The following is a 17,246-nucleotide window of genomic DNA, read 5'->3' as shown; positions in this document are numbered from 1 at the left end:
AGCGGTTTCGCCAGGGGCGAGCCGGTATCATTGGGATCTCTTGGGTTCCCTAAAAGCAATCCGTTGATCGAGCTCAGCTTGTGTACTGGCCGGAGGCCCGACTACGTAGACGCCTAACGATCGAGTGATCGCGTCTTTTGCTTCAGTGGCTGAATCCGCAGAGAGACAGACGTATTCCTCACGAGGGTCTAAAATTGAACATGGATACGAGCGCAGAAGAGCTGCTATGTGAGCAGCCTCCAGTTGCTGCTCCTGTTCCTCGTCGAAAGTGATCAGTAATAATACCAATTTCCCCGGAAGCCGAGAGGTCGGGGGACGGACATGGTGTCCGCACAAAATTGAGCTGGGCTCACGTCGCTCCGTTGGCACACTTCATCGCCCTCGTCATCCCATACTGATTAAGGAATTTTCGACTCAAAGTCGATTGCCGCCGAATCCTTGACGAGGAAATCCGTCACCCGCGGGCGGGTGCGTTGTGTTGCGCCCAGTTGCCGAGGGCTTGGGGTCCCGTGAAGCCGCGGCCGTACTGCCCGGAGATGCAACTTGTGCAGATGAAGAAGAATTTTGCCTGCGGACGTCCTCGCTACCAGGTTAGGTGTTTTGCGTTTCGTAGACGCATTGCTTATAAAGCAGAGAAGTTTTAAAACTATTCTTATGAACGTGAAAGTGTATCAGACACGCGAGCCTCGTATGGGGCGACTATAAAATGCGATTTGAGTATATTCTTAATTTTAATGGGGGAAAGTGTAACGGGGTTACACTTACCATTTAGAATGTGCGGGATGCACAAGATGTGCGACCTTACATAGGTGTGTATCACACAGTTAGTGTAATAACACAGCGGGATGGCTACACCGTAACAAGAAGCCACCATGTGACAGGATTGCCAGTAGTAATTCATACAGCTATGTAAATTAGGTTTTGCTATACTAATTAGAAATTACTTTACTAATTAGGAAAACCTAAGATTTTAAATATTGGCGGCTCTGCCGCATATAAAACAATTAAATTTAGTTTTGTCTTGAACAAAAGTGTTTGTTTGCCGTGGTAAGGCTTTAGTACTTGAAAGTAGCGGCTTGCGATCTGCTACACTTGTTCTTGTTCTTCGAAAGAACGGAAGACCGGCGACCTTAGCTTAGCTTCCCCTAAGCAAAGAGCTACGGCAGCCCCGCTGCGCGAGCTGCTGAGTGCCAGTCCTCGAATCCTTGTCCTCGACAACAAAGTCAGATGAATGCGCCGAATGCACGACTAAATAAAGTAGCTCCTACGGACGCTGCGGCTCCGGCTGCGCAGAATACTCAAGCGTTAGATCCAAGTACAATGTCAATGTTGCTGTTGCTAGTATTTATTACGCAACAACAGCAAGCTGCTCAAGCCCAGATGCAAGCCCAGATGCAAGCCCAGTTACAAGAGCAAATGTCACAAGCTAACGAAGATTCGAAGATCTAGTAGTGGCTCGGGGCGTAAATCAAATTTATTTTTACTGTTTATTCGACTCCAGTTGGTCTTTTTGAAAAAATCGTCATCCCTTTGGGACGTAGTGGTAGTCCGGGGACCTTTCATAGGCTGTTACAAAAGGTTTCAGGGATTAACGTGACGTCATCCAAATATATTTTGACGATATTTACGTATACATCAAGACTGAAGATGTAAACGAGCATTTGCCGCGCTGGACAAAGTATTGAAGCGATATGAAGCACAGAAACTTCATATTAAACTGTCCAAATACAAATTTTGCGCGAGTTAGATTTCATGTCTAGGCGACTTCGATGGACGCAAGAGCGTTCGTTTGGGCCCAGATAAGGTGCAGATTATCACCGAGTGGTCAGTACCAAAGACTAAGAGACAAACAGAATGCTTTCACTGGACATCTGTTTACGTTTCGAAATTTTGCAAAGATCTTACTCAATTCGAAGGTCCGTTGCATGAATGTATCACGAGAAAACACTTCCGAGATGCTATCAAGCTTGATGTGAGCCAACTACGCTGTCTTGATAAGTGAAAGAAACGATTTCATCACCACTAGTTTTCTGTTCCCTGACGTCACCGAGGCCTTCGGTATTCAAATAGACGCCTCAAATTTTACAATTAGGGGAATCTCATTTCAAAAGGAAGAAAAGTTGGAACATCCAATTGCCTTTACTGGTCGGAAGATGAAACCTGGGAGTTGAACTACCCAGAACTACTCGCAACCACGCATGCGCTGAATACACTGAGTGTGTATCTCCTGGACAAGTTACTTCTCGTTGATCGTCAAATCGTTAGTATACAGGAGACAGCAAATCGTCGCGTTACGCGATGGTTCAATGATTACACGGAATTTCGATCCATGTACAAGTGGATCCCAGGAGAAAGGAATGTAGTCGCAGACGCGCTATCAAGAATCCCCCCGAGCTCGAGCAAAAAGCTGCACAAGTCAGTCGTCAGGAAATTCTTGATACGGCCGAAATTGCAAAATTGTGGCAAACATGGTAGCAAACAACATGACCGTCGCGCAGTTTGCAAAGAAGTTGTAATCATGGAACAAGGACATGCAGCAAATTATCAAGAGGCTTACGCTCGGGAACAAGGTTCCGCATTACTCGCTCAATGATGGTATTTTATACCACCAGACCAGCGAAGATGAATTTCCGCGATTAAATATTCAGGATGACGAGATTCGAGAATTTGTATCATCTGCGAATTCTTGATACAGTAACGGCAGGCCATCCCGTGTCTTATAGGACCTACGTCGCAGTACGAGATAATCACTGTTGGTCTAAATGATATTCAGCGTTAATGCAACGCTTGTGGAATGTGTCAGCGCAACAAAGCAAGACAAGTGAAACCGCCGGGTTTAATGTAACCGCTGGATGAACCACGAGGTAGATGGATCGACATTTCGATTGAATTTGTTGTCATCTCCTCCCAACAAGTATGACTTTAATACCATCATGGTCAGCGTGAATAATCTGACCAAGCGTGCGAAGTTCATACGCCAAACAGCGCAAAAGGGATCGCGAATGTTTCCAAGAAGAACTATGTAAAAGATCATGATCTTCCGAAGACATTTGTGTCTGTAATTTTTGTCCAAGTTTTGGCAGGCTTTTATATCTGCTATGGGAGCGCAGCATAACCTGTCATCAGCGTTGAGGTTACAGACGGATGGACAAACGACACGTACAAACCCTTTTAACAGAGATTATTTTCCTGGAGTCGTTTACCTAGCCCAGAGCAATTAAGATAAAATTCATCATATGGTAGAACTTGCCTACAATTGACGTGTGCATGCTACGATTGGTACATCACCGTTCGAAGCGGATCGTGGGTATATTTTATGCATGCCCGACGATGCCAGAACGTAAGAAGTTGGACAAACGGCAAGAGAATTCTTACTCCGACAAGAAGCCTTCCTTAAGGTCGCGCAAGATCGTATGAGTGAAGCTCAAGAGCTCATAAAGCATTATTACGACAAGAATAGACCTGCCCAAGGCTTTGAGATTGGTGATATGTTTTACTTGACAGAAGGAACATGGACATGAACCACAAGGTATACACGCATCGAAGAAGTTAGCGCCGAGGTTTATTGGATCTTTTCCGGTATAGAAGAAGGTGTCTCGAGTTTCGTATCAAATTGGACTTTTGCAAGGATTAAAGCTGCATCCGATGTTTCATATATCGCTATTAATCCGTGCCAAAAAGACCTTAAGAGGAGGCAAAAGCTGAACATATTTGTCGACGGCCACGAGAAATAAATCGTTGAAGCTCATCGGATATCGTAAGTACAAGGAAAACAGACCTCACCCCTCCTGTTTCCCTGTCCCCCTATCGGGTGCAGCCTGAGACAATGCAGTTTGCTTAGTGCAGCCCAACTTCTCGACAACGAGGACAGCTTGAGAAGAGTAAGTCGGTAAATATCAACTTGTAGGCTGTCAGAACCGCATCAGTTGCTGGATCCACTTGAGTTGTCCAAGCCGAATAAAAGATATGAAACTTACGAGTTTTTAGAACATTTACAAGCTGAAAATATTTCTATGATCAGATGCAATCTCGCAAAATTATGGATCGCACGTTATCCTGCGCTGATGATACCTGAAATTGTATAGAAGTCACTGAAGCCCGGATGAGTCGTTAGCATTTGTTTTAAATAGAATAAACCATCAGCTCTGTTGCTTTAAGTAAGTGTCGTTGGAAGTACTAAAGGTAGCGACAATTTTCGTGGAGACCGGTGAGTGCTGGTGTATGTCACCTTCCGTTGAACCGACACAGACTGCAGTCACATCAGATGAATGGAGTGAATTTTGCGCAAATTGTTTGCAGCAGTTCTCATCCAAAATTTTGCTATTCTTCTAATCATCTGTTCCGCGTATCGTCTTGGCCGAGCGGAGTTGAGCCATACCGACCACGCAAAAATGAACAGCGACACATACTGAGGAATCTGCTTCAGGGTTGCGATGCGAATGTGCATTTGGAGAACACGCACTATTTTATTGATAGCAGTGAACGCATTTATGAATGCTTTAGCTAGAAGCGTCTAGAATCTAGAACCTTCAGCGCACTGGCAGAAGACGGAATGCGAGTTGGAATTGCAAGTCCGCGAAGATAAGTAGCAATATCTTGCGCGGTCGGACCAAACCTGACAAAAGACTCAATTTGGGCTTCTTTAATGCATTGGAAGCGTCTTTTTATCATATTTGGCATGGTTGGCGCTTTTGGCGACCACGAAGTAACCGCATGCGCTGACCGGGTAGTAAGCACATTCGTCACACCAAGACAGGAAAAGCTGGAACACTCGATAGAGGCAAGACAAGTTAAGTCGCAGCGACGTGGGTCTCTCTATAATCTGCTTTATCTCTTTGTTCATACTTCGCTTATATTTCAAGCGATATAGTTTCACGAGTGCCGCTGTGCGAAAATCTGTCTCGAAGGCCACATACTATCTTTTGCCGTCAAGCCAGACAGCAAGCACAATTCAAAGACTCGAGACATATACAGACGGGAAATTCGCTGTAACTAATTCAATGACCAGGTGCTATCTATGGTGTTTTGAATTTTGGCTTACTTGTAAGTCAGCTGAACGTTGACATGGAACCAGATTCATGACCATACGCTGCTCACTCTTTTAGAAAAAGATCATCCCTCTTGTCTCGTCAAGTCTCCAATGCTCTCTACCATGTCGACGCCCGACTCTACTACATTGACTCACCATGTCGGAGTGAAGTGGAAATAAGAAAGTTCAGCGTGTTGCGTCCGCCAGAGAGAGGCAGCATTGACACCGGCAGCTTGGCGCAGAGTGGATACCCCTCGGTGCTCTCTCGGCACATTTGTTACGCGGATGAACTGCAGTCTTAGTGTGAGAAGCCCATTTTTGAGATGTGCACTCGAGCCCGAGGCGGCGAGTACTCCGTCGCTGTATCACTGATACATGAACTGAGAGTGATTCGCGTCGAAATTGTGTTTGAAGGTCAAAACGAACCGTCGATTCCGGCACCGCCCAGTCGTTCGTGGGATTTGTTGACGAGTGGATAGGTACCGGTAAGTCAGTAGTCAACAGGTAATTTAGTAAGTCAACAGATGACAGATCATACAGAACGAGCAGAGGTAGAAATTCCAGTAAATCCAGACAACATATTATGCAGTTAATGCAGACGAAACATTTTGCAGTCAGTGCAGACGACAGGAGCCCAGGGCAGGATGTATAGAATCAGACTTTCAGATGGCAGCAGAGCTGCAAATTAAAGCTAAACTCGACGGTCACGCTTTGTAGCCGATAATTTGGCGCTTTCGACAGCACTTTCACATAGAGTGGCGCGATGACGATCGATCGGTAGTTGTCTGGCTCAGATCATAAGCCTTTCTTATGTACGCACCAATACCTGACTGGCGCTGATTTGCCAGAAGCAAGCCACGCAGCACCCAGCACTCGCCAAACATGTCTGGCGCCACTGGTAAGACCAAGCATTCAAATCGCATGTATGCCTGGGAATGACTTTATGTGCCAAATCGCAACAGCATGATCATTTACCGTCATCTCAGCGTCAAGTATCTCGCGGTCCCAGTCTGAGACGAAGGGCAAGATGTGTGGTTACTCTCATAATTTTCGTTCTTTCAGATGAATTTAAAGTTAAGCAAAGACAATATTCAAAATTGCGTTTTCGCCGCAAAAAAAGTAAATCTCTCTTTTATCGTATTTCTCTATCGCAATGGGTGAAGTGACGACCACGTCACTCGCCGTGGCCATTTCGGCCGCAGCCGCTGCTGCATACATCATACAGCGTCAGCAAACGAAAAAGAAACCCCAAAAAAAGCTTCCATTTCCCACATCGCGGACGCCACTCAAGCGCGTGCCATTAGACGAATTACCAGAGCTAAAAAACGATCTACTGCTTCGTGCTCTACGTGGTGACCACACGGAGCGCGTGCCCGTGTGGTGCATGCGCCAAGCCGGACGGTAATTTTTTTATTCAAGTTCGCTTAATTTTTTTATATCTCATTTACTTTTCTTTTCAGACACCTGCCAGAATTTCGTGAGCTTCGCGATATGGGCTACGACTTTTTTACGGTTCAAATATAACTTTGCTTAATGTTGTATGGACAAATACATGACTATTCCTATGGATACTTCTTTTCAAATTTGATGATAGATGTGTGGAGTGCCCGAATTAGCCGTGGAAGTGAGCTTGCAGCCGTTGCGGCGTTATCATATGGATGCGGTCATCATCTTTTCGGACATTTTAGTGATTCCACAAGCCATGGGAATGATTGTCAAGATGGTCCCAAAAATTGGACCAGTGCTGCCTGATCCGATCCGTACGCCAGAGGACATTGACAAGCTCAATTTAAATCCAGACATTGATGAGACACTGGGTTATATGCTGGACGCCCTTAATTTGGCTCGACAAAAGATCAATGGCGAAGTGCCACTCATTGGATTTGTTGGTGCCCCTTTGACTCTTATGTGCTACATGATTGAGGGAAGCGGCAGTCGTACAAAAGCTCTACTTAAGACATTTCTGTACCAGCATCCAGATGCAGCTCATAAACTGCTACAGGGCATTACGACTGTATGTGTGAACTTCATGCTGGCACAACAGCGTGCAGGAGCCCAAGCGCTGCAGGTGTTTGAGACTGTGGGGGCCGAAGCGCTGACTCAAGACCATTTTTACGAGTTTGTATACCCGTATTTAGTCCAAATTGCAGACCGTGTCAAGGCGGAGATTCCCAACACGCCGCTTATGTGCTTTTGTAAGGGAACACAGTATGGGTATGAGAAGCTTGTAGCTACAAAGTACGACTGCATTGGTCTTGACTGGCAATCAGATCCAGTTTCAGTGCGTCAAATAGCTCGTGGTCGCGTCTCGCTACAGGGAAATCTTGATTCAAGCGTTATTTACGCATCTACTGACATAATTTACGACGAGGTCAAGAAGATGCTCAAGCGCTTCGGCACACAGAAGTACGTGGCTAATCTAGGCCATGGCTGCTTCCCAGATATGAAGCCGGCCCATGTAGATGCTTTTATCAAGGCAGTGCAGCAGATTTCTCTAGAGATGAACGCGCGTTAACGATATGACTTAGTGTTAGCAGCGGGCAGTATGATGTAATAGAACCATGGGTAGCTCATATGCTTTGTGATGACGAGGCGATGCTGAGCACTATGCTTCCAAGAATCTCAATGGCTGAGTAGAATATAATTGTGTCAGCAAATATTTACATTGGCAAACGCATACGAAAGTAAGGTATCTAGCCCGGAAATGAGAAGATTCAAAGTGCCGCAAACATCTTTTGAAAATCTTCGTTCCTCGGTGCTGTTTCATTTCTATATTCGCGTTTCTGCTTGAATGCTCTTCCAAGTATTTTTGAGTGCATGTTTGCATCTCTGCCGCAATCATTAAAATCAACAAGGCAAGCTCAAAAGCATCTACCCATCTGCTCTTCCACTTATGGTTCATTTAGATTGGTTCTGTGCGCGACGGCCTCAACATACTGCAAACGATCAAAATGTCGACAATTTTCTTTCAATTTGAAATGAAGTCGTTGCTTCTTCACAAATTTTCAAGATGCGACTTCTAGCATCGCATTAAATCGCGTAAACTCTGTCCTTTGTCCTCTGTAGAAATCATTATGAGTCGTTTTTGCAAATCACGTACGTCAACAAGTTTTGAGTCAATGCTTGCGACTTAAACTCCTGAACAATCTGCTCCACGCTGCAACTTCTTAACAACATTTCGCAACCAGACAACTGCTTTTTGCTCTTTGCTAAGCGCAAAACAGCTTCACCAATTTATGATGCCTGACACTCGACGACAGTTCTAAGAAGGCAAGACAAGCAACGTTACAACTTTCAGAGGATTTTTCATTTAACAAATCTAAATCTTCATCTACAATCAACAAGGTTAGGAGATTACAGTGATATACCTGAATGAACTTTATGATTTTATCGTGAATTTATAACTAAATTGGCGAGTAAGCGGCCATAGGCTTTTGTATTTCTGCCAAGACTTCGACTGAAACACCCTCATAATCCTGTCTCTAGTATAATAAGCCAAAAAAACTCATCATTTCTTACGTGTAACGTAACCCGTAGTCACCTTCTCCGTCTAGTAACGACATAGCCTCCTTGTCTTCTGCTGATAAAGTTGTTGCTTCCACCGCTGGATCCGGGTCCCATTGATACAGCACTTTACCGGCAAATATTATCATAAACGCAAAGACATCAACGAATATGGATTCTGGTATCCAGTTCCGTAGGCCATCGTGAAGGTTGATGATACCAAAATTATCGGGGTCAACTTGGTACGACGCAAGGACCACGAATGACAGTAAAAACCCCACAAGCGTGCATCCGGACATGGTTGAAACGCTCGTCAGTCGGATGAGCTGGAGCAACAGGAGATTGACCGCAATATTGCTGAAAACGTAGAGAAGTAAGATTGGAAATCCCATCTAGTAGACATACGAACATGGTTGTGTAAAGAAACTAGATGGATGGATACCCAACTTAAGAAAACATACATAGCAGTGATCCGTATCAATCTCACTTTTGCCTTGTATCAAGCAGGTGAAACCGCTGGATAACTGGTCTAGATGGAGAAACTGAATGCAAGAGGATCATGTAAAATTGCAATTAATCGTCGTTTAATTATTCAGACAACTTACTTGAGCATCGAAGACAAGTGGAGCCGCCAGCAATCCTGCAACAAACTGATTTGTTGAAACCCAGGCGTTTAAATACGAAATGTCCACTGGTTGTTCCCGAATCGTACGCTCCTTATATAACATCGATATTGAGCCCGGAAAGGCGGCAAAGAAATAAAAAAGACTGCAGACAACTCGTTGTCAGCTTCTTTTCTAAAATTGACTTTAGTTAATAGCTTGAAAGCACCTGTTCCAGCCGATCTCCCGGTCGTCGAATTCCTTACTATGAATGCTTCATACTTACGTTAAAACCTTTAGCAATTAGTAGTACCACAACCAAACGTACTCTTCAAAACAAGAAATTAATGAGAGACAAAGTCCTCCCGAGATAACGAGCATGCCAATAACTTGAAGTCGTGTATATCTATCATACATCAACAAAATGTCGTAAGAACATTTGTTCGAGTTCTCAAAATAACGCTCTAACCTGACGCCAAAGCACGTAGCCGACATACACGCTAAGATCGGGATCGACGCTTGCATAAACAAAAGCGTTTGAGTCGGATCTGTTCGGCCACCGGCAATGTACAGCATCAGACCCTGATTCATTTTGACACTTATTTAGCAACACCGCAATACATATCAGCTTTTCTTTAGCAGCTGAATCGTACATGAAGCAGATCTAATAGCCCCATCACCAAAAAGTGAATTTTTGGAAATTCCATTCTATCATCTTCTAAAAGATTCTGCAATCACATGACTCTTTCGTTATTATGGTCTTCTGCCACTTCATTATCATCAAATCGTGCGACTCACCTCATGTGTCGCTTTGTAGCTGACAATGCAAAACATCGGAGGAATGTACATGAATGTTATGAGCTGACATAAAAAGTATCTAGTCAAAGAAAAAAAAGTCGGCCACTTTGATGATCTCTGCAATTGAATAGTGTGGCTTACCTGTACGATTCCATTCGGTCCACCATGACTTTAAAAAGAAATCTTTCCGAACACATGGCCACCAGCAGCATCAAAATTGCACCGAATGACAGCAACGACTGTGCATTTTAAAGTGCATTTATTGTGCGTTAATAACTAAGCAGTTTAATCCAGGACGCCGTAATTTGGGATCACTGCGCTTAGCTCGGCGGAGGACGTACCTTGTGAGAGCATATATGATAAGACTTGCCAGTGTTGGCATCAATTCCTAAATTAATAAATGGTGGCGTGCTGAATGCCATGATACGGCTGTATGAGGGACAAAGACCCCTGATAGCAGCCCGTCTTGCTTTGGTTGCGAAAGTTCAATGCAAAAGATGATAAGTAAATATCTAATGTGCACCACACAGCGATAAAGTAATAAGAAAATGATTTAGCAGATTTTTAATCTGTGGCTCTTTCTTTTGCTCACGTTCACGTTCTGAAATAAGCGGAAGAGAAAAGACTGTATCAAGAATAAAAAAGAACATTTGATATCTGCCCTGTTGTCATTCGCCTCAAAGGAAGCATTTATACTAGTCCAAACATGCGAAGGCTTGCTTCCACACTCAAACCAACCATAACAAGAAGACCGATGTAACCTAGCGGTAAGAAATGCACAATCATGGAAAATTTGAACATTTTTGGCTTAGATTCGGCAGCAACACCCAAAAACAGTACGCACCAAATAAACCCTGCAATCTTTTCTTCGGATCTCCAGACGAATAACCGCGCATGTACACGATAAATCCAAGGATTCGCACAAAGGCAGCGATAGCCGCGATCTCGGGGCGATAAACTCTGCGTCCAAGAGAAATTGAATTCAGATAATTGTGATGAATTCAGAAATCCGACGTACGACGATGTCAGATTCAACGCGAAAAAGAGCGGAATATTTTCCAAAAAATTTTGATGACCACGTTGTACGCAGTTAAATGCCTTGGCATTCTTGTCACTCTGCTCTGCATACATCTTATAGCCATAGCAACACTTAGCTCAAGACAACAAATCAAAAAGTCCCAACGCGATCACACCTGCGGATAATGGATGCCGTATAGTCTACGAGCCTTGCCCACCTTATGACTAGCCCAGAGATTCACGAACAGCACAAGCACCACAAGAAGTGGCACAAAACCATGGGCACGCTGGATTTCTACCTGAATCGCCGACATTGGGGGTATTACTCTAGTCTTGTTGTGTCTCTGAAGAAATGTTATTCTTTCTATGCATGCATACGGAAACCCAACTTATTGTCTGTCCCGTCGAATTCACCGTTTTTAGTCCGTTATGTTTTCTGTATAGTTTCAACAGTATTATTAGAAGCTCGTGAAAGAAATGTTTAATAAAAAAACCTCGTGCTTTACTTTAAAATTATAAATACTAGAAAAGCACATTTATAAAACCGGTTTTGTGTTTCAAAAAAAAAACATGAAATTTGCTAGCTTAACAGAAAAATCAGATATTCGAACGGATAAAAACGTCAAAGTTATAGTTATTTTTGTATGATCTCAGAAAAATTCAAGTAGCATGTATTTTTGGCCAAAAATTGCAGAATGCATGTGGTGCTTTGAGGATGTTTATCCGACAACTTGCTGTCTTAACTAAATTTCAAAGTATGCGTCTACGCGGCAGTGTCCATACGAACGGGGCTGCCAGCCTCACGGATGAACTTGTCAAAAATGTTAATAAAAGTATCAAGCAGGAGCCAGTTAGTATCAAAGCCGAATCGACGCGCCCAGTATCCCCGTTGCAGCCAGTTCGCCGCCGCCGCAGAATAGAAGACGATGTTGCTAGCATAAAGCTCGAGTTAACTCCCACGAAAAAAATTAAGAAAAGAGCTGGCATTAAGGAGCGAATCATTCGTGAAGAGCCTAGCGACTGGAGAGAATTGTTACGAGGAATTGAACAGATGCGGGTCACGAAAGACGCCGAGGTGGACAAATTCGGCTGTGAGGTGTGACGCCACTTACCTAAGTTTTATGATGGAGTGAAAAAGCTGAATTTTCTATGGAAATACAGACCTTCTTTATCAAGGGCTTACCTCCTCATGTATGTCGTTTCCACGTACTTATTGCTGCCATGTTGAGTAGCCAGACTAAAGATCCGGTAAATGCAGCCGCCATGGATCGTCTTATTAAACACGGTGAAACATTAAAGGCTAGCATTGATCATTCATGTAGTATTTGGACTAATTGTCGAATGAGTTCTTTAGGATTGTCGGTGGAGTCGATGCTTGAAATTGACGTACAAAAGCTTGCACTACTGATTCGACCCGTCGGTTTTTTCAATCTTAAAGCCAAGTACATCAAACAGACAGCAAGTATTTTAACAAAGAAAGCCGAAGAAGACGGAAAGGACTTTGTTGACATTCCGAATACGTACGAAGCATTAATTGCACTTCCCGGGGTCGGACCGAAGATGGCGACCCTCGTGATGACCTGCGCGTGGAAGACGTACTTATGATCTCAAGTTTTAAGCTGCCTATATTTGTCGACATTCTAATGGTGGTGGTGATGCTTCTAGAACTGTGGGAATTTGCGTAGACACTCATGTGCATCGCATCTCGAATCGTCTTAAGTGGGTTCAGACTTGGAACACGAAAAATCCGAAGTCTCAAGACCCTGAAAAGACTAGAGCGGTAAGAATTCTTGCAAAAGATATGAAATACAACAAATATGACATGATCTTTAATATGACAGGAGCTTGAAGATTGGCTTCCGAAAGAACACTGGGGTACCATCAATCCATTGCTAGTTGGTTTTGGACAGACCATATGTCTTCCACGAGGTCCAAAATGCAGCGAATGTAAAATTCGCGGGATCTGTCCGTCAGCTAACAGTTCTGCGATATAGTATATTTAACAGGAGTCAATAAAAGAATTGTATACCCTCATAAGATTTAATGATCACTTGTCCATTTATCGTTAATACAGAGACTCAATGTGTCGATGTTTGGTGCTAGTAAAATGGTCGATCTTTAATTAAATTCAAACCAGGCCAATCTGGAAGATGCTCTGACAAAGTTTCTTCCTCTGTAACCCGTTCAGTCTTAAATAACTCGATAAACTTTATACAAAAATCAAAGGCAAATGAAAATATAGATCAATGTTGGTAAATAAACATCTTCATACCTGTTGATCCATCATTCGGGGCTTAGGTGCCGAGAAGCGAATATATTCATCAAATATTGAACTAAACGCCCAGCGCTGTACCTTACGCAATGAACCGACTAGGCATCCGGTGCGATGCTGGAAGAAAAACAATCATCATATAATACTGCTTTCCTTACAACGAAAAAGATCATTTCAGACTCACCTTTCCTTTGTTGCAATGAATCAGCATCGGATGGTTACGCTTATCCAGCACAGCTTTTAAAGCAGCTACAATACCGTCTTCTGGAATGTCCACGAATGGTTCCTATCGGTTATAGAATTCGTCATTCTGTCACTTCATTAAATCTGAACAACATTACGCCGAACGACCTTGTTGCCTGGAACACCAAACTGCAGTAGCTTGATACCATGCATCTTATTAAATTCCGTATTAGCCAATGGGTAGTCTTCCAGTACTAGCGTCAAGATGGACGTGAGCTGCAGCGATTTTTTCAAGAATGCAAAGTTCTTTTTCTTTGGAAATCCACCTACAAAAAAAACCAAATTAGCGATCATTCCATAATTCTTCGATTGCACTACACACTTCGATAGAGTCCTTTTTCAATCATAGCAAAGTTTTCAGGTGGAATGAGTTCCTCATAGTCACTATCTTCTTCCTCCACGCCCTTGACTTGAGCTGGGTCCTCTACAAGCGACGATGCTAACCTCGATATCATAGGGTTCTTGGATTGGTCAAAACGTGACACTTTTATTCTCCCTCTACAAGAACACGCGTTACCGACATGGTAGACACTACGAATGACGTTCCTGTAGTCTCTACTAGCGATGCAGCTGCTCAAGCTACATCTGATCGAAGATATAAGCGTCAAAAGGTGGCGAGGACAGCACTGACGCTTCGTGAAAAGAGCATCGTCAAGAGTTTTTGTGAACAAAAGTTAATAGACTGCAAGGACCGAGGCCAGTCTGCGCCGTCTCAGGAAGTCTTGCGACAAGAGATAGTAAGTCAATTTGGATGGTCATGCGGTCGATCAACGCTCTCCAAAATTATTGCAATGGATTGGAAGTTATTGCGAGGTAGTCATGAAGGTGGTGAGGCGCCTAGAAACTCGAATATGAAGCGACGTCGACGTCCGCTGTTTCCAGCATTTGAAGCAGATCTAGTCAAATTCATACGTGCACATGCTGATGACGGGGATCGTACGGACAATATTGTCGGAGTGGCGACAGAGATTGCATCAGACGATACTGAAGGTGCTACGAACGTGGGAGTTTTGTCGACTAGAACTGATGAAGATCGAAGACGACCGTTAACAGAAGCGTTAATCCTAGCAGAAGCACAACGACTGAAACATGTGCATGGTATATCGGATAATATGCTTGTGCTTTCGGTTGGATGGCTTGCGCGTTTTAAACATCGGCATTGTATTCGTTTACGGAAATCTACGCGAGCAGCGAATAAAACTACGGTGACGAGTACCGTGTGTGAATCGATCTCTGATTGGAACGATGGGCTATCACCAGCCTCACAGGCTGATTTTGAGCAGCTTGCACCTCGCCACCATGTGGGAATTAGCGATCATGAAGGACTTTTGTCATCATCTAGTCAACCGCAAAACACTTTGACGATTGAATCGGCGTCTTCAATGAATGAAGCTCCAATGACATTGTGTTCTGCGCAGTGGTTTGAAAAAGGGCGGATGAAAGCATCGTCCAAAACATTGGCTTTTTATAATCAAATTCCAAAAAGCATTCGTGACTTAGGCTGTGTATGTCAGGAATTTGATGACTTTGTTGGTGCGATTGAAGGGTTACATGTGGCTGTCGTGGGACTTGGTAGTGTTGCTGATGCATTTCTTCTGGCTCAGGCAGTTGGTGCAAATGGATTTGTGACATGCATTGAAACTAGTTCCTCAAATGTTTTCGCTGCAGAAAGGATAGCTAGAAGTTTCTGTCTTCGCACACTGGGACTATCTTCAGTGAATATGAAATTTATTGTGGGAGATTACAGTAATGTAGACTCCCAGTCTGCATTGACTTTACTAGGTCATGAACTTTTAACTTTACGTGGTCACATTGATATTGTCCATTGTAATTGTTCAATCCGATCGTCGAACTTTCTTTCGGACAAACATGACTTTTTGAAGACGGCATTCAGTCTTTTGAAGGTCGGTGGTGAATTACGCGTGACTGATTTGGTTTGCACTCGGCGGTTGTCCATGTCCGAAAAAGAAGATGCTGGGAGTACAAATGATATAAAGGCAAAAGCTTTGTGTACACTGGAGAGCTCAATCCAGACACAGCAAAAAGTTGTACTTGCCGCTCCGTACATAGGCGATCTCCAACGTTTGTTTCGGAATCTCGATTCTAATGCTGATTTACGAGTCAGAAGCTGCAGCAAAGCCGGCACGGTAACAATTGACAGCGCGATTGCTCATATGTTCCCAACGTTTACTTCGAGTTGCACTCGATTTCGCCGAGCAACTTTTCGCACTTTTCGACTTGAAAATGTGGAAGAGCCTTGCGAAGATTATGGACAAACGGCAGTTTTCAATGGTAGCAAAGTTAATGATACAACCGATGAAAGCACGGTAGTCTCCGATTCATTTAGACTGGACGACACATGGAATTTTGAAAGTGGAGTACGAACTCCTGTAGATGGTAACACAGCACAAATATTGCAATCAACTTGGATGCAAAGATACTTTTCAGTAAGTGGAGATCGCTCTAGACACCGTGGTATATTTGCAAATGAAGTGCATGCCACTTCAACGACTTTGCCAGCCGTCGAAAGTGCATGGACATTAACGTCGAGTGGGATTACTACCGTCGCTAATCAATCTTCCCTCACAGTGTCTTCGGCACTGACCGAACCTTCGGTAATCGCAAATATTTAGTCGACACGTAAAGTATCGCAGATTAAATTAGAAATTTGCGTGATCACCAATTTCTTTGTTGAGAGCTTGTACGTAAGCATGTCGAAATTCCTGAATAAAGTGGATTGTTTAAGAGAATCTCATACGTGTTCGTACGTTTAATAGTTTTCTTTACTGATGCTTGTACCAAATTTATTCTGTCTCAAGAGCCAAACAACATGCATCTAGGTTAAGAAGCTGTAGCTAGCGATGAAATTTGAGTTTACAAGACTCGTGACTACCGTGTGCACGCTACTGCACACAAGACGTACTTCAGAAATGAGCCGACGATCATATCTGGCCATTGACACGGATGTCTCAAGTTTTTCGCTCCACTTGAAGAAACTTCAACTTTGAGCGTGGTCCAAAACTTCGTAAGCTATCCAAGTTGACAATTATGATAGAGCTAGAGCCAATGACCTACGGAATGGGTACATGGGGTAATCAATGACGGAAATAGGCTAAGGGCCATGTGTTTGCGTTCTACTGGGAGGTCAGGGACAACCTCGTGAAGCTGGCGATGAATGAACATTTATCATGGGTATGTCGAGGTGAGGATTGCTGATGCAGATAGTAATGATGCCGCCAAACACTTTCATCATAGACGCCACCTGCAGGTTAGACTACCGTGGTGAGTATTTGGTTTGTCCGATCGTGTACGCATTTCCCATGAGGTGACATTGTTTATGGTTCCTTAAGCAACCAACTGTTTATGAGACTAGGCTATTGCCTTAGCGGGGAACGCACTATCACGTGACGCACAACAATCTGGTAGTGCACTAGACGCTGACAAAGAAAAGTCAACATGACGCAGTTTACAGAGATTTCAATGCCGGATGCGTTTCTTCCATGATATCAAAAACGTCAACAAGCGATTGATGGCTATACATTAATAGTATCGGCTAGCATACTGCGAACTGCGTACGATTTACACTTTGCGCATGTTGACTTAGACTTCGAGCGAGTTCAAAGGCAATGCGGAAAAGAATGAGGCACAATACACATTCCGAAGAGTCTAAATTTTATAACAAACTGTCATGAATTTTCTCTTTTCTTATTGCTTCGTGGTGAGAATTCCAATAAGCAGCTAGTAATTCAATTGTTGCTATAATCGAGAATATGAATTGTAA

At 43.5% G+C, this 17,246-nt stretch overlaps 7 protein-coding genes across 7 annotated transcripts; 4 read left to right on the top strand and 3 right to left on the bottom strand.

Annotated features, from left to right (window-relative positions):
- Positions 1–1,769: 1,769 nt before the first annotated feature.
- On the top strand, positions 1,770–2,593 carry PHALS_09970 (uncharacterized protein; the record flags this gene model as incomplete). Its single annotated transcript, XM_024725312.1, has 2 exons — positions 1,770–1,916; positions 2,093–2,593. 2 exons carry the CDS (start codon positions 1,770–1,772, stop codon positions 2,591–2,593), a joined length of 648 nt encoding a protein of 215 aa, XP_024576102.1.
- A 3,589-nt stretch (positions 2,594–6,182) lies between these two features.
- On the top strand, positions 6,183–7,544 carry PHALS_09969 (uroporphyrinogen decarboxylase; the record flags this gene model as incomplete). Its single annotated transcript, XM_024725311.1, has 3 exons — positions 6,183–6,430; positions 6,490–6,541; positions 6,624–7,544. 3 exons carry the CDS (start codon positions 6,183–6,185, stop codon positions 7,542–7,544), a joined length of 1,221 nt encoding a protein of 406 aa, XP_024576101.1.
- Positions 7,545–8,263: 719 nt separating this feature from the next.
- On the bottom strand, positions 8,264–10,355 carry PHALS_09968 (Transmembrane transporter protein, chloroquine resistant; the record flags this gene model as incomplete). Its single annotated transcript, XM_024725310.1, has 12 exons — positions 8,264–8,291; positions 8,398–8,406; positions 8,549–8,925; positions 8,995–9,075; positions 9,139–9,301; positions 9,365–9,409; positions 9,464–9,541; positions 9,605–9,717; positions 9,789–9,863; positions 9,934–10,012; positions 10,075–10,172; positions 10,275–10,355. 12 exons carry the CDS (start codon positions 10,353–10,355, stop codon positions 8,264–8,266), a joined length of 1,227 nt encoding a protein of 408 aa, XP_024576100.1.
- A 268-nt stretch (positions 10,356–10,623) lies between these two features.
- On the bottom strand, positions 10,624–11,264 carry PHALS_09967 (GST, gst; the record flags this gene model as incomplete). Its single annotated transcript, XM_024725309.1, has 4 exons — positions 10,624–10,694; positions 10,778–10,893; positions 10,952–11,064; positions 11,127–11,264. 4 exons carry the CDS (start codon positions 11,262–11,264, stop codon positions 10,624–10,626), a joined length of 438 nt encoding a protein of 145 aa, XP_024576099.1.
- Positions 11,265–11,707: 443 nt separating this feature from the next.
- PHALS_09966 (endonuclease iii--gpd superfamily base excision dna repair) lies at positions 11,708–12,944 on the top strand (the record flags this gene model as incomplete). Its single annotated transcript, XM_024725308.1, has 5 exons — positions 11,708–12,046; positions 12,112–12,235; positions 12,305–12,545; positions 12,616–12,730; positions 12,792–12,944. 5 exons carry the CDS (start codon positions 11,708–11,710, stop codon positions 12,942–12,944), a joined length of 972 nt encoding a protein of 323 aa, XP_024576098.1.
- A 105-nt stretch (positions 12,945–13,049) lies between these two features.
- Positions 13,050–13,920, bottom strand: PHALS_09965 (related to siw14-protein involved in actin filament organization; the record flags this gene model as incomplete). Its single annotated transcript, XM_024725307.1, has 5 exons — positions 13,050–13,157; positions 13,223–13,339; positions 13,407–13,508; positions 13,574–13,731; positions 13,788–13,920. The coding sequence occupies 5 exons, from the start codon at positions 13,918–13,920 to the stop codon at positions 13,050–13,052; spliced, it is 618 nt and encodes a 205-aa protein (XP_024576097.1).
- Positions 13,921–13,986: 66 nt separating this feature from the next.
- PHALS_09964 (Methyltransferase domain) lies at positions 13,987–16,832 on the top strand (the record flags this gene model as incomplete). The annotated part of the gene is made up of 3 exons (XM_024725306.1): positions 13,987–16,080; positions 16,687–16,747; positions 16,816–16,832. 3 exons carry the CDS (start codon positions 13,987–13,989, stop codon positions 16,830–16,832), a joined length of 2,172 nt encoding a protein of 723 aa, XP_024576096.1.
- Positions 16,833–17,246: the final 414 nt, after the last annotated feature.

This window comes from Plasmopara halstedii (assembly GCF_900000015.1).
Source record: "Plasmopara halstedii genome assembly, contig: Scaffold_444, whole genome shotgun sequence".
NCBI classification, from domain to species: Eukaryota; Oomycota; class Peronosporomycetes; order Peronosporales; family Peronosporaceae; genus Plasmopara; species Plasmopara halstedii.
Note: the sequence above shows the minus strand (reverse complement) of the source record. Positions and strands in the feature narration are given on the sequence as shown.